The 13,888-nt window shown below is 34.5% G+C and overlaps 2 protein-coding genes across 3 annotated transcripts; both read left to right on the top strand.

Moving 5' to 3' along the window:
- Positions 1–1,816: 1,816 nt before the first annotated feature.
- Positions 1,817–7,181, top strand: LOC108458556 (phosphatidylinositol 4-phosphate 5-kinase 6-like). 2 transcript variants are annotated; one of them, XM_053026905.1, is made up of 9 exons: positions 1,817–2,589; positions 2,659–3,896; positions 4,209–4,376; positions 4,636–4,801; positions 5,135–5,251; positions 5,359–5,552; positions 5,820–5,941; positions 6,038–6,116; positions 6,386–7,181. In XM_053026905.1, the coding sequence occupies exons 2-9, from the start codon at positions 2,776–2,778 to the stop codon at positions 6,672–6,674; spliced, it is 2,256 nt and encodes a 751-aa protein (XP_052882865.1). In that variant the 5' UTR covers positions 1,817–2,589; positions 2,659–2,775; the 3' UTR covers positions 6,675–7,181. The 2 variants fall into 2 exon arrangements, with proteins under 2 accessions (XP_052882865.1, XP_052882864.1); XM_053026904.1 differs by having other exon boundaries at positions 1,817–3,896.
- A 726-nt stretch (positions 7,182–7,907) lies between these two features.
- Positions 7,908–12,772, top strand: LOC108460472 (formate--tetrahydrofolate ligase). Its single transcript, XM_017759974.2, has 5 exons — positions 7,908–8,313; positions 8,809–8,958; positions 9,638–10,813; positions 11,625–11,771; positions 12,266–12,772. Exons 1-5 carry the CDS (start codon positions 8,152–8,154, stop codon positions 12,539–12,541), a joined length of 1,911 nt encoding a protein of 636 aa, XP_017615463.1. The 5' UTR covers positions 7,908–8,151; the 3' UTR covers positions 12,542–12,772.
- Positions 12,773–13,888: the final 1,116 nt, after the last annotated feature.

Genomic DNA, 13,888 nt, shown 5'->3' with positions numbered 1-13,888 from the left:
AGAAAAGTAGAATATAGAGGAGAATAGTTTTGTTGGTCATAGCATAGATGAACTTCTTGGAAATAGTTGTTTGTTAGAGTTGGTGACTTATGTCAAGTTGTGTATCCGTAATGTTGTTATGGAATTTTATGCTAATTTGCTGCAAAGTGTTAAGTGACAAAGATAGTAAACTACATTGGAAGGTATTTGTATGTGGAGAATGATAAGAATATGGTGGGTTCTATTGAGGGGAAGAGGTGATGTTGCTGCTGAGGAGGAGTAATTTTGATATGATGATGTTGAGTAGAAAGAAGAACCTTAAACCCATAAAGTGCCAACTTCTTCAATCTCTAAGGTCATTCTTTCTGGTATTCATAAAAAGGATAATTGGTGATTTTACTACCTATATGGAGGCAAAAGATTGACACATTGCTATATTTCATACTAAAGCCAATATTGTGAAGAAGATTAGAGATAGGCAAAAGGCTCTTTGTGTTGATCTAATATCTCTTTTTGGTGAAGAGTAAGTTAGCAATCTTGTTGATCAAAAAGGAGGAGAATGAGAGGAGTTGTTGGTGATAAGGGAGATTCAACTATGCTACTTCTAGTTTTTAAAAGATTGTTTTTTATTTTACTATTTCTAATGGTTAGATTTCATTTGTGAAGAATAGTTGTTGTTTACTTTGGTTGTATATATTTTTCGTGATTCCATTATTGTTGGACTAAAAGGAAATATGCTAAGGGGGAGCAAGTTATTAATTATTGTTTAAGCTTATTGCTTTGTTTGTGTTTTGTTCAACAAATCGCAAAAGAGGGAGATTGTTGAAAAATATGGAAATATTAAAGAAGTGGTTGAGGGAATGCCCACTCCTTTGACCAGCAGCGACAAGTTGGACTGTTTCAATATTTGAGTTGTTGGCAATTTGGATCATATCTAGCCCATCATTGAAGATCATATAATTAGAGGAAACGTATATAAACAACCGAGTCAAATCATACTTATCTAATCATTTCAATTGAAGAAGTTGGATTAGTTTGTAACATTGAAGACCTAGCTACCAACAATCCTTGTTTACCTTGTTTGTTGTTAATATATTGTATTTAGTTTATATAATGGTTGTTTTTATAGGAATTGTGATAGATATTCTTTATCTTAGCAAGTCTCGAACAACTCTATATAATTGAGAGACTTGTATAGGTTTATGTACTTAGAATTGAGAACACTTAATTTGTTCAAGTATGAGAGCACATTTGATTGCAATACTTTTGTGTTGTGGTTTTACATGCTAAGTTTATAAGGGTGAATTTAGTGATGAGGGTTCTAGTCTTCACGGGTAAAAAAGTGTGAAAATTATCACTGGGGTGTGATAGACTTAGAGTCACTGGTTATAAGTGTTTGAAGATGGTGAATATTTCTCAGTGAGCTAGGCTTCGTAAACGTAGAAAAACCAAATTATGTAAACTAACTTTGATGTCCTTTGTTTTAAATTGCCGTGCTTGAAGGAGTCCCTACTCTCTTACTCACTCATTCTAACCAGATAGCTTGTATCTCAACAACTGTTCGAACTAATATAATACAAGCGAAAAGTATATAATTTAAATATAATAAGAAAATCAATGAAAAAATAATACAAACACAATGCATATATTGCTTTTAAATAAAATTTAAGATGGATTCGATGGTGATAAATCTGACACTACTCCCCTAAAGCTAGTGTTTTCAATTAAAGCAATGAACTTTAAAGTAATGAAGATCAAAATATATTCTTAAATATCCAAAGCTAGAGGAAAGAGAAACAAAAATAAAAACGAAAAGGAAAAGGAAAAACCCAAAGAAAAAGAGAGGTCAAATGTTAAGTGGTGCTATACTTTGAAAGTGGAATATATGTATATAACATTAAATAGGCATAGGCATAGGTTTGAAGGTTTTTCTCTTAAAAAAATAAATATTATTTTTATTTGTCTAATGTTTGAGCTTTGTGCTATTGTTTTAAAAAATAAAATGAAATAGGAATTTTTTTATTTTCTAAATTAGGTTCTACACATGTTATTCGGAGGAATAGATCCATATTTATGTGATTTATGGGTGTTAAAGATTAATATAGTTTACCATTGTCACTATTTTATTTTTTATTGTACTAAAATTACAAAATCTAGAATTTAGACAAGGAAAAGAGTAATGTACTAAAATTAGTGGTAAATTTGGGAGATTTTCAGACACTAAAAATGGCGATAACATCATTTCCACCCTTTCTAATCTCCCTCCAACTGTTTGGTTTGCTAGACATTTTAGGAGCCAAATTCGGGAATCTGAGGAAATTTGGTTTTTGTTCCAAACAAACCAAAAATTACCCAGAAACAAAGAACAAACGAAAAAAAAAAAAAGCCCATTCATTTTTCCAGACTTCATCATTCCTACAGCTCCCATTTTCTTTGAATTTTTTTTCTTCAAAATCTGAAAATACCCATTTCTTGAAACTAACCAATCAACACAAAAAGGTCGAAACTTTAAAAAAAAAAAAAAGATTGTTTTTTCTTTCTTTTTTCTTTTTGTGTTGGTTTTCGTTTATGTAGGTTATTACGTTTCCCTCCAAGATTTCCATCTTCAATGTGAGTTTCATAAATGCTTTTCTTTTTCTTTGTTATGTTGGCCTTCCTGAAAACCCTACATTGATGCAGGAGAAAGAGAGAGAAGATATGGATAGAGACATTTTTTGATCTTTGGGTTATTTGGTTGACAGAGAAAGGAATGCAGAGTTTGAACAAAGGCATTGTTTTTATTTGTTTATACATAGAATGAGCAAAAAGCTTGGCTTTAGAAAGGCTCTGGAAACCAAAGTAAAGAAATCACAAGTAGCTGCAAAGAAAAAAGCAATAAGCATATTTACAGCAATGTCTGTTGCTCATGTTGATGAGGAAGAGGCTGGTTCTGGTGAAGTTCGCCATGTTGAAAAAGTCCTTCCAAGAGGCGACTTTTATATAGGGGAATGGTGTGATGGTTTGCCTCATGGCAATGGGAAATATTTATGGACTGATGGTTGTATGTATGTCGGTGGGTGGTTTAAAGGAAAGATCATGGGGAAGGGAAAATTTTGTTGGCCTTCAGGTGCTACCTATGAAGGTGAATTCAAGAGCGGGTTTATGGACGGTCAAGGGACTTTTACAGGTTTTTCAGGAGATTCTTATAAAGGTTCTTGGGTTATGAACCTTAAACATGGACAAGGGATTAAGAATTACTTCAATGGGGATTACTATGAAGGCGAATGGCGCACTGGATTCCAGGAGGGAGAAGGGAGGTACCAGTGGACCAATGGGATTCATTATGATGGCCAATGGAAGAACGGGTTAATGAATGGGAATGGAAGAATGGAGTGGAGTGATGGGAATAGTTATGAGGGTTGTTGGGAGGATGGTTTCCCTAAAGGAAATGGGACTTTTAGATGGCCAGATGGGAGTTCCTATGTTGGTGTTTGGAGTAAGGATGTTAAGGAAATGAATGGAACATATAATCCTTCGGATTCTTCAACTGAGAAACCAGATTGGGATCCTCAAGTGGTGTTTTCGGAGTACTTGAAAGAGTGTAAGATATGTCCTGGTGAGAAGATGTCAATTTTGCCATCAAAAAAGATGCCACATTGGCCTGGAATGGGCAAAGGGAATGATCAAGGGAGGCCAAGGAGAATGTCTGATGGGAAGTTAAATTGTCATAGTTTTAGTTCTGATATGCATGATGTTTCAGCTATTAGTGAAGGGGACTCCAAGGATGATGATGATGGTATTGAGAGTCTTTGTCTTGAAGATTCTACTTCAAGAGGGAGTCTTCCTCATTTTAAGACACCCACGAAGAGGCAAGGGCAGACAATATCCAAAGGCCACAAGAATTATGAGCTTATGCTCAATTTGCAACTTGGTATTAGGTAATGCATTCTCCTCTGATATTGAAAGTTGTTTGAATGTCAACATCATGTGTTTTTGGTATTTGCATTGCCTTCTAGATTATGCTTATCGAGTTCAAGAATGAATGCAAGGAATGAGAGTTTTTGTATGAATCTGATATAGTATTTATTCTCCTTTATGCTTTTGTCATTTTATTTGCTTTAGAGGGTCGGGGTCATCACCTGCAGTTCTGTTTGAATTGAAGATTTCTCAATGTCTAACAAATTTCAGTATGGAGATATAGTGGTTTGTGTTGTAATCATGCATGTATTGATTCTTTGGTTACATTGTAGACACTCAGTTGGAAGGCCTGGTCCAGTTATATCCCTTGATCTCAAGTCCTCGGCTTTTGATCCCAAGGAAAAAGTATGGACCAAATTTCCGCCAGAAGGATCCAAGCACACTCCGCCTCATCAATCTAGTGATTTCAGGTGGAAGGATTATTGTCCACTTGTGTTCAGGTTAGAGTCTGAATCATCTTCTTGCTCACAACAGATAATTTCTTCTTTGCTGAACTATTCGGTCTTACTCATGCTACAATGGTATAACAACTTTAGGCAATAATGAAAATAATTTTTATGCAAATGGAAACATACTAAACAATTAACTTTGTTGAATTCAGTACATAATAATAAAACTAGAACTATATGATACGATGTTGGAACCAATATTATGCGGTTATGTGTAGTTCCTGACTGCTAATTTCTTTTACATTTTCAGAACCCTTAGGAAGTTGTTCGATGTGGATGCAGCTGATTACATGATTTCAATATGCGGGGATGATGCCCTTCGGGAACTATCATCCCCTGGAAAAAGTGGAAGTTTCTTTTACTTGACCAACGATGACAAATACATGATAAAGACGATAAAGAAGGCAGAAGTAAAAGTAAGAGTTAATGTCGTTTCTATTACACTTTTGCAGTTGAATTCAGAAATTATAAGATAGCTTTGCATTAAGCTGCAATTCCTCACTGGTTTTGTATTACAATCAAAACTTCTATGTAACATACGGTTATTCATCGTACGTCTTCAAAAGTCTTCCTAGATGACAATACTCGGTCCCTCAAAATTCAGTACTTCATAAATTTTCAAGTTTTCAGACAATGTTCATATTTACTTGGTGCACAAATCACTTTTGATGGCTGAATAATCCCAAAATTTGTGCATTGCTTTACCGGGCTTTAAATGTTTACTAATCCGAGTGAGGACACCGTCACAGGTGCTCCTAAGGATGCTTCCGGCCTACTATAATCATGTTCGGTCCTTTGAGAACACCCTAGTCACCAAATTTTATGGTCTTCATTGTGTGAAATTAACTGGGACAGCGCAGAAGAAGGTAATGTCAACGTTACAAAACTTTAACGTCAAACATAAATAATTAATCTCAGTCATGAAGTTTCAGGAACCAATCTCATACATTCTTCATTTTGAATCATGAGTCAGGTACGATTTGTTATAATGGGGAATCTGTTATGTACTCACTATACCATTCATAGGCGCTTTGACTTGAAGGGTTCTTCCCATGGTCGCACAACTTCTAAACCTGAATCGGAAATTGATCCGTCTACAACCCTCAAAGACCTTGATCTCAATTATCTGTTTCGGTTAGAGAAAACGTGGTTCGAAGAGTTTTGCAGGTGATCATATTTTCTAATATCCTCTTTCTTTTTAAGGTATCTTCATTTCTTGCAACCTATATTACTTGGACTCAGGTGTGAATGTCACATATGGGTTTGTTTCTGAGTTTTATAGAAAATTATATCATATTAAGCTGCATTTGGCAAAGACCAAACCATTGTAGGATATTGCATAGATTTGAGATCGATAAGGCCTTCACAACTTTTGGGATTATAAGTATGGAACTTTTGATTTTTCTTTTCTGATCCAAGTTTCTCTTCGTGCAGGCAAGTTGATCGAGATTGCGACTTCCTTGAACAAGAGAGAATTATGGACTACAGTCTGTTGGTTGGTTTTCACTTTCGAGAAGTTCCCACACCTCTTGCTTCTGGAGCTGTTACACCTACTGGTTATTTCTAGTGATCTCTGGTATTAAAATGTTTTGTGACTTTGATATCAACGGCTGCTTAAATGAGTAAAGATATGTTCTTGGATTTACTTGCAGGAAATGCAGACCATGAAAATGAAGAAGTTCCTCGGCTATCTCAAACAGGACAGGATCAGCTTGATAGTGAGCCCTCAGGGTACGATGAATTTTCTTGTTTTTGGATGCTCATTTATGTTTTCAAGAGTACTTCATACCTTGGCATATGTCTAAGTAGGCATCATCGCTGTTTCCCCACTTTATGAACACTGAAATTTATGTTATTTCCAACTATTCATTTTTCTTGAAGTACTTGTGTCCAACACATTTCTGAATTGTTTCACATGGCCATGAGAAGTATTCGAACTAAGAAAAGTTAATATGATGTTTATATGAAGTGATAACAATTTAATTTACTTAACAATGCAGGGGGTCTTCCATTCGATTAGGTATTAGCATGCCTGCTCGGATCGAAAAGACTGTGAGGAAACCTGAATGTGAAACCCAGCTTGTCGGAGAACCAACTGGTGTATTCTATGATGTTATCCTCTTTTTTGGTATAATCGATATCCTACAAGACTACGATATTACCAAGAAGCTTGAGCATGCATATAAATCAATGCAATATGATCCAACTTCAATTTCAGCTGTTGATCCAAAGCAATACTCAAAACGCTTTCGGGATTTCATTTTCAAAATTTTCGTAGAGGACACATGAAAACATATATTTGACAAAGATCTTCAACTTAGGACCAATGCCCCTCCGTGTACATTTGATCATAATCCGGAGATGCGAGCGCCTAGAAGCTTAAAAAGTTATCGTTCTGATCAACCGTGGAGGATGATTTAAGACCACACTGGACACACCTTTGTAACTCAGGATTAGGTTATCACCCTCTCTTCATCTCCATTATTTTTTACAGTTGCAGATAATATATATACATATATATATGATATGTTATAGTGAAAGGTTTAGGTTAACATTGTTAAAACCACAGTTACTAAAGCTTGATTGAAATGTAAATGAATTGGCCAAAATTGGCGAAAGCATACATTGAGATTGCATTCTTATTTGAACTGAAAATTGTCTACTTCAATGGCTGAAGAGTCTCTGGGTTCAGCTTCAAAGAATAATGTACAGAAAGAGATTGAAAAAAGAAAAGGAGAAGAAAAAAGGCTTTTAGTTTGCTTATATGGAAAATGAAAATATTTTGTTTCTATTCAATATTTTTTATATCTGTTCATGTTGATATAAGCATTATTCTTTTGTACTTAAAAAAAAAAGGTCATTTGACAAGGATTGTAGTTGAAAATAATCCTTTTAGAGAGTTATCAAGTTAATGATTAGTGTCACTGTCATATAAATCTTGATACTTCTGTATTCATATATATATATATAGATATATATGTAATATTTGTGTTATATAAATTAATTAAAAAAGTGATAAATATTTGCTCTTAAAAATCAAATTTATTCCGTAACATATTAAAAAATATAAATATGTCAAAATAAAAATGAATGTAAGGTTGAGAGATATACAAGTTAGGTTTGGGTTATGAAATTTTTTTACGAGATTGTATGAAATTATAATTTCACATCATCTTTATTCTTTTTAAATAAGAGAATGATAAATTAAATTTTTATTGTAAAATTATAGTTTTATACAATTTTCTCTTAAATCAATCATTAAATAATATTATATTTATTTTTTGGTGAATAAGATATCAAGTAGTTAAGAGTTTTTTCTTAATTAGATTAGAACTAAAATTTAAAAATTAATATTTAATTAACATCGAACTAAGTATCAAACCTTAAAATTCAAGTAAAACTTCAAACTTTTCACTATATAGATTTGATTCGATTCACTTACACCCTAACTTAATAACTTTGATCCGCAAGCTAGGTTAAATTGATGCTGTGTAAGGTCGGACCCATCGGTTGTACTAATCACAGCAATTACATTGCATGGTAACATTAGCATCTCTCCCCACTCCCTTCTTATTTGCCACCTCAGATTAGATAAGAAAAAACGCACGCACGCACGCACTCCCATATGTTTTTAGACTTTTGTTGCTTTGTGATTATTTTTTTGTGGCCATTTTATTTTATTTTATTTTAATGTTTTAGAAGGTAAATTGTTGAATTTTAAAGAAACAGATCCACCAAAAATCAGCTAAAATTTAGACCAAAAAGAATGAGTTCGTCAAGGAGTGTAAGGAAGTTGGAAGTGGTATCACCAGTGCCGGCAGACATAGATATTGCAAACTCAGTTGAACCATTTCATATTTCTGAGATTGCTAAGGACCTTAACCTCAGTCCCAACCATTATGATCTTTATGGCAAATACAAAGCCAAGGTTTTTTTTCCTTTTCACTTCCTTTCTTTTTTTATTTTTGGTTATTGGATTTTGATTTATTTGTTTTCTTTAATGATCGATTTAATCGTTTGATGTTTGGATTTCGATACTGAAAAAAAGCTGTTAAAAAAGTAGAAAATTGAATAGTAAGATCAGCAAAAATTGAATAGTAAGATCAGCAAAATCTGTCTTTTTCTATGTTTTCTTCTGGGCATTGCCTCTTCTGCCAAAAGGGAAACTTTTCTCTTCCATTGTTGAATTCCTTGAAATCCCAGATTTGAGATATGCTGTTTTGTTTCAAAGATTTTTTTTTTCTGGCGTTAAATTCTTAGCTTCTTGGTTTTTGACTTAGTAGAGATGGAAGTGTGTTGAATGGATATTCAAGCGGTGAAAAAGTACTAGAGAAAGCCATTTTTCTGATATGCTTTTTCCTTGTTTATATTGGCCGCTCAGTTCAGATTTGAATTTGAATTACTTGGTTGATTTGGTCTATAGGTGTTGTTATCTGTACTCGACGAGCTTGAATCCTCCGACAATGGATACTATGTCGTGGTTGGAGGGATCACTCCAACTCCTCTTGGAGAAGGCAAGTCCACTACTACAGTTGGTTTGTGTCAAGCTTTGGGTGCTTATCTTGATAGAAAGGTATTCATTTTCATTTTTAGATATACTGAAATTATTCTACATAGGCAAATACTAAATAATATCGTGTTGCTTTGGCGCTTGCCGTGATACAGGGTATTTCATTTTACTTATGGAGGGTTTTCTATTTTGTTCTTGACTTCTTTTTTTTTTGAATTTTAGAATTTCTTATTTTGTTAAACGTAGCTCTGAATACTGGCAGGAATGTTTTGATAAAAGAAATATACTTTAGGGTCGCTTGATACTGGCAGACCAATGGAGTTTCATGATTCCTGATGCTTTGAATTGCTTATTTATAAATTAGTCTGTTAAGCAATTTCAATGATTGAAGCTACGAGCTGTCCGTATGATTGGAAATGTCTTTTTCAATCTCCTCATATATAAATTTAATGTTAAAAGATTTCAAATCCAAGAATTATTGCATTATTTCGACTTTTTAACTATTCCTGATCTACGATGATAGTTGAGCTATGTAGTGAAATATTCATTTACAAGTCTACATAGTCAACTTACTAGATGAAAGTTTGGTTTTTTATGGTTTCCTATTCTCCTTTTGCAAGTTATTGTCAAGGGATTACAACTCTTCACTAGTTTGACATGGATATGGAAGTTTCAGATTTGACAATCTAATGTTTTAACTACTTTAACTGTCTTGATACTATATGTCGCTCTCTAATGTTAGGTCGTTACGTGTCTTCGCCAACCATCACAAGGACCAACTTTTGGAATAAAAGGGGGTGCAGCTGGTGGAGGCTACAGTCAGGTAATCCCGATGGATGAGTTCAATCTTCATCTAACAGGCGATATTCATGCAATAACGGCTGCAAACAATCTACTTGCTGCTGCCATTGATACTAGGATCTTTCATGAGTCTACCCAATCAGACAAGGCTCTTTTTAATCGTTTATGTCCACCAAATAAAGAAGGAAAAAGGAAATTCAGTGATATCATGTTTAGACGATTAAAGAAACTTGGTATCACCGAAACTCAACCTGAGGACCTTACACCTGAAGAAGTTAAGAAATTTGCTAGGCTTGATATTGACCCGAATTCTATTACATGGAGAAGAGTGATGGATGTTAATGATCGGTTCTTGAGGAAAATCACCGTTGGCCAGGGCCCGGAAGAGAAAGGGATGGTGAGGGAAACTGGATTTGATATTTCAGTTGCTAGTGAAATAATGGCAGTTTTAGCCCTGACTACGTCTCTTGCTGATATGAGAGAGAGGCTAGGAAAAATGGTGATTGGAAATAGCAAGGCTGGTGAACCTATAACTGCTGATGATCTTGGTGTTGGAGGTGCTTTAACAGTTCTCATGAAGGATGCCATTAACCCTACTCTGATGCAGACCCTCGAGGGAACCCCTGTTCTTGTTCATGCTGGTCCATTTGCAAACATTGCTCATGGTAATTCATCTATTGTGGCTGATAAGATTGCACTGAAGCTGGTTGGACCACAAGGGTTTGTGGTCACGGAAGCAGGTTTTGGTGCTGATATTGGAACAGAAAAGTTCATGAATATCAAGTGTAGATACAGTGATCTAAGACCTCAGTGTGCTGTTATTGTGGCAACAATAAGGGCCTTGAAAATGCATGGTGGTGGCCCGGAAGTTGTTGCAGGGAAGCCTCTCGACCATGCCTACCTAAATGAGAATGTTCCGTTGGTTGAAGCTGGTTGTGTGAATTTGGCTAGGCATATTATAAACACAAAGGCCTATGGTGTGAATGTTGTTGTTGCTGTGAACAAATTCTCAACCGACACTGAAGCAGAAATGAATGCTGTTATGAATGCAGCTATGGCTGCCGGGGCATTTAATGCTGTAATTTGTACTCACCATGCTCATGGTGGTAAAGGAGCGGTTAGTTCCTTTTTCTTATCTGTTAATTTCCATAAAAGTATAGTGCTGCACTCAAAGGTGCATTGTTTAGAATAGCCACTTTGTCTTACACATGACACCTCATATATGTTACTCGGACTCAGTGTATCTGACATGGATATTTTCAGTTTTATTACTTTTCATGTATTTGGAGGGTCCTTGAAGGGTTGTATTCCCATACCAATGACCAAAAATATGTTGGACATTGGTTTCAGACATGAGTACTTCAAGAAAAAATTAAGAGTCCAAGCAACTTAAATCTCATTTACTATTTGAGTAGCTAGTTGCATCTAATTTACGGATTTGGCGTTCAACCTGTTTTCTATATTGCACTCGTGCTATGTCAAACATTATAAAGAACACAGTAACTTGTTTTGTCGAAGAACTAATGCTCTGTGGTTTCTATCATTTAAAGCTGCAATTTCTTACTGTGCTACTGCTATCCACTCGTAGACATTTCTTCTGAATCTGACTTCATTGTTTGCCTCCGAGTCCTTAGATTTCTTTTGAAATTCCTCTGCATCTTTTCCAGTAATTGTTTTACTAAATCAAGAAGAACCTTGGGTCATTTACTTATGTGCTTGTAAACAAATGAGTTAAAATTGTTTCGAGTTTTCTCATTTTGAGTTACAATTGAAGTTTGAACATATCTGTATGTTTATAACATATTGCCCTTTCCACCTGTAATCTTATTCTGTGTTGTTATTTTTGAGTTTGTATCTTTTGCTGTAAAAAACTGTCTTATATAGTTGAGTTGAAGCTTTCAGTAACAGATTAGTGTTGTTTTTGTCAGGTTGACCTTGGAGTTGCAGTCCAAAGGGCTTGTGCGAGTGGGAATCAGCAACTCAAATACCTGTATCCTTTGGATATTAGCATTAAAGAGAAAATTGAGGCAATTGCTAAGTCATACGGTGCCAGTGGTGTTGAATACACCGAACAGGTAAACTCTTTATAGATCTTTAATCAATATATTCCGTTTCAAAATGTCTTTGATCCTGTGCACATCATCGTTTGAATTTAGATTACTTTGTTTTGGAGTTCTTGCATTTCTACTTGTCTCTTTTTGATGACACATTTTGTATACTGGGAATTCTTAAAATGAAAATATTGTGGAAATACCATCTTCTTTGCGTTTCGGGTAGGAAACCAAATAGGCATCGGAAACCCTTTAAAAGCTTGGTCTTTAAGAAAAAGATACAGTGAAGGAGCTTCTAGGGTTGAGCAAAAGGAAAAACTGATTCGAAGCTGTAGCGTCAGGTTTGATTCGGATAAGGTCTTTTACTTGTTCAGTTCAGGGTTAAGATCTGTTTGTGGATCATGAAGTCAAAAACCAAAAATATTCGAACCAAATTCAGATATTAGTAACAATAAATATAAAGAAACCTGTCCAGACTTTTCTCTTTGTCATGAATAATTCTTTTGCTCTCAAACCAGGCTGAGAAACAGATCGAGATGTACACCAAACAAGGGTTTTCGGGTCTACCAATCTGCATGGCGAAAACTCAGTACTCATTTTCGCACAATGCTGCTGAGAAGGGAGCACCAGGTGGATTTATCTTACCGATAAGGGATGTGCGAGCCAGCATAGGAGCCGGGTTCATTTATCCTTTAGTGGGTACAATGAGCACAATGCCAGGGCTACCAACAAGGCCATGCTTTTATGAAATCGATCTCGACACTGCCACCGGAAAGGTCATTGGTCTTTCATGAAGGCATAGCAGGTTTGGTTTGGTGAGAGCTTCTGGAGTGGGTGCATGAAGCAATTAACAGTTGTTGGTACTTGTGTTCCTTAACCTTTCCCAGTTCTTAATTGTGTTATTTTAATGGTGAAGTTGAATACTTGTGAAGAATAAAATCCTTTTTTAATTTCTCTAATCATCCTTGGATTATTGTAATAATTTACTGAAGTTCATGAGTAGTTTGTGAAGTAATTATGGGTAACACACGTTTAATCTGCCTTGCAATATCAACTTCCCACCCAAATTTACTTGCCTAAACACTCACTAAAAAACCTCAAAATTATACATATATTTATTGTAGGAAAACATTATATTGAAAACAGTAATGAATATATTAAGAAATTCCCTGGTGAGGCCAATGGTCTTGGTTATTTTTTAAGTGTAAATAACACATAACGTCATTAAAATATCAGTAAGTTTACGTTTTGAGTATTTTAAAAAGTTATAAAATAATCATTGAACTATTCTAAAGTTTCATTTAAGTCACTAGGCTATTAAAGTTGTTGCTATATGGCTTTCTTTGTTCACATTGTTTGCACCAACCGATTTCATTTCCCTTCTCTTTTACAATTTTTTTTCTATGAAATAATTTTGAATATCACAAATCTACGAACCAAAATCCAAATAGTTTTCTTCTTCAATCTCTGACACTGACCGTTAGGTCAATTTAGATTTAAGGTATGTTCTTCTACTCGTTGATGAGTGCTAATCCACCGTACCGATCATCACATCATTAGTTGGAGCTTGCTAATCGAACTTAAAAAAAAAAAAAAAGAAACTTAACATCCTAGTGACTTAAATAAAGATTTTCGAATAGTTCAGGATTTAAATCAAAACTTTCAAATAGTTCAGAGATCATTTCGTAACTTTTAAGGTTTTTCATTTTATTTTAAAATTTGATACTATTTTGGCAAGGGTCTTTCTTACCTTAATTGGTGGTGGAGAGTTTGATCCTCGCCCTGGGTATGGAGCAGTTTTAAAACTCTGTGACCAGCATCTATTCCCTTAATGGACCTACAAAATTCGAAAAATTAATTATTGAGCCCGCTTCGGAAGATATCTTAAGAAAAAAAAATGATACTATTTTAAAATATAATAGTTTTCTATGTTAAATGCATTGCACGTGAATTTAGGTGTTTACTTTTAATTTATTAAATAATATTTTAACTATCTTCAAAAATTATATTTTACTAATTAAATAAGGATAGGTCTAAATAAAAGTTTATTAATTTTGAAAAATAATTGAGATGATAAGATAATACTTTAAAAGTAAAGAAAATAAAAGCGAGAAACAACCGAAAGTGATATATTATATGAT

Source organism: Gossypium arboreum, chromosome 4 (genome assembly GCF_025698485.1).
Source record: "Gossypium arboreum isolate Shixiya-1 chromosome 4, ASM2569848v2, whole genome shotgun sequence".
In the NCBI taxonomy this organism is placed as follows: domain Eukaryota; kingdom Viridiplantae; phylum Streptophyta; class Magnoliopsida; order Malvales; family Malvaceae; genus Gossypium; species Gossypium arboreum.
Note: the sequence above shows the minus strand (reverse complement) of the source record. Positions and strands in the feature narration are given on the sequence as shown.

What these genes read in the sequence shown, in the direction of transcription:
- LOC108458556 (XM_053026905.1), top strand. Translation starts at nt 2,776, where the DNA reads ATGAGCAAAAAGCTTGGCTTTAGAAAGGCTCTGGAAACCAAAGTAAAG. An exon ending in AATTTGCAACTTGGTATTAG is followed by an intron (nt 3,897 to 4,208) that starts GTAATGCATTCT and finishes GTTACATTGTAG; the next exon opens with ACACTCAGTTGGAAGGCCTG. An exon ending in TATTGTCCACTTGTGTTCAG is followed by an intron (nt 4,377 to 4,635) that starts GTTAGAGTCTGA and finishes TTACATTTTCAG; the next exon opens with AACCCTTAGGAAGTTGTTCG.
- LOC108460472 (XM_017759974.2), top strand. Translation starts at nt 8,152, where the DNA reads ATGAGTTCGTCAAGGAGTGTAAGGAAGTTGGAAGTGGTATCACCAGTG. An exon ending in GTGCTTATCTTGATAGAAAG is followed by an intron (nt 8,959 to 9,637) that starts GTATTCATTTTC and finishes CTCTAATGTTAG; the next exon opens with GTCGTTACGTGTCTTCGCCA. An exon ending in CTCATGGTGGTAAAGGAGCG is followed by an intron (nt 10,814 to 11,624) that starts GTTAGTTCCTTT and finishes TGTTTTTGTCAG; the next exon opens with GTTGACCTTGGAGTTGCAGT.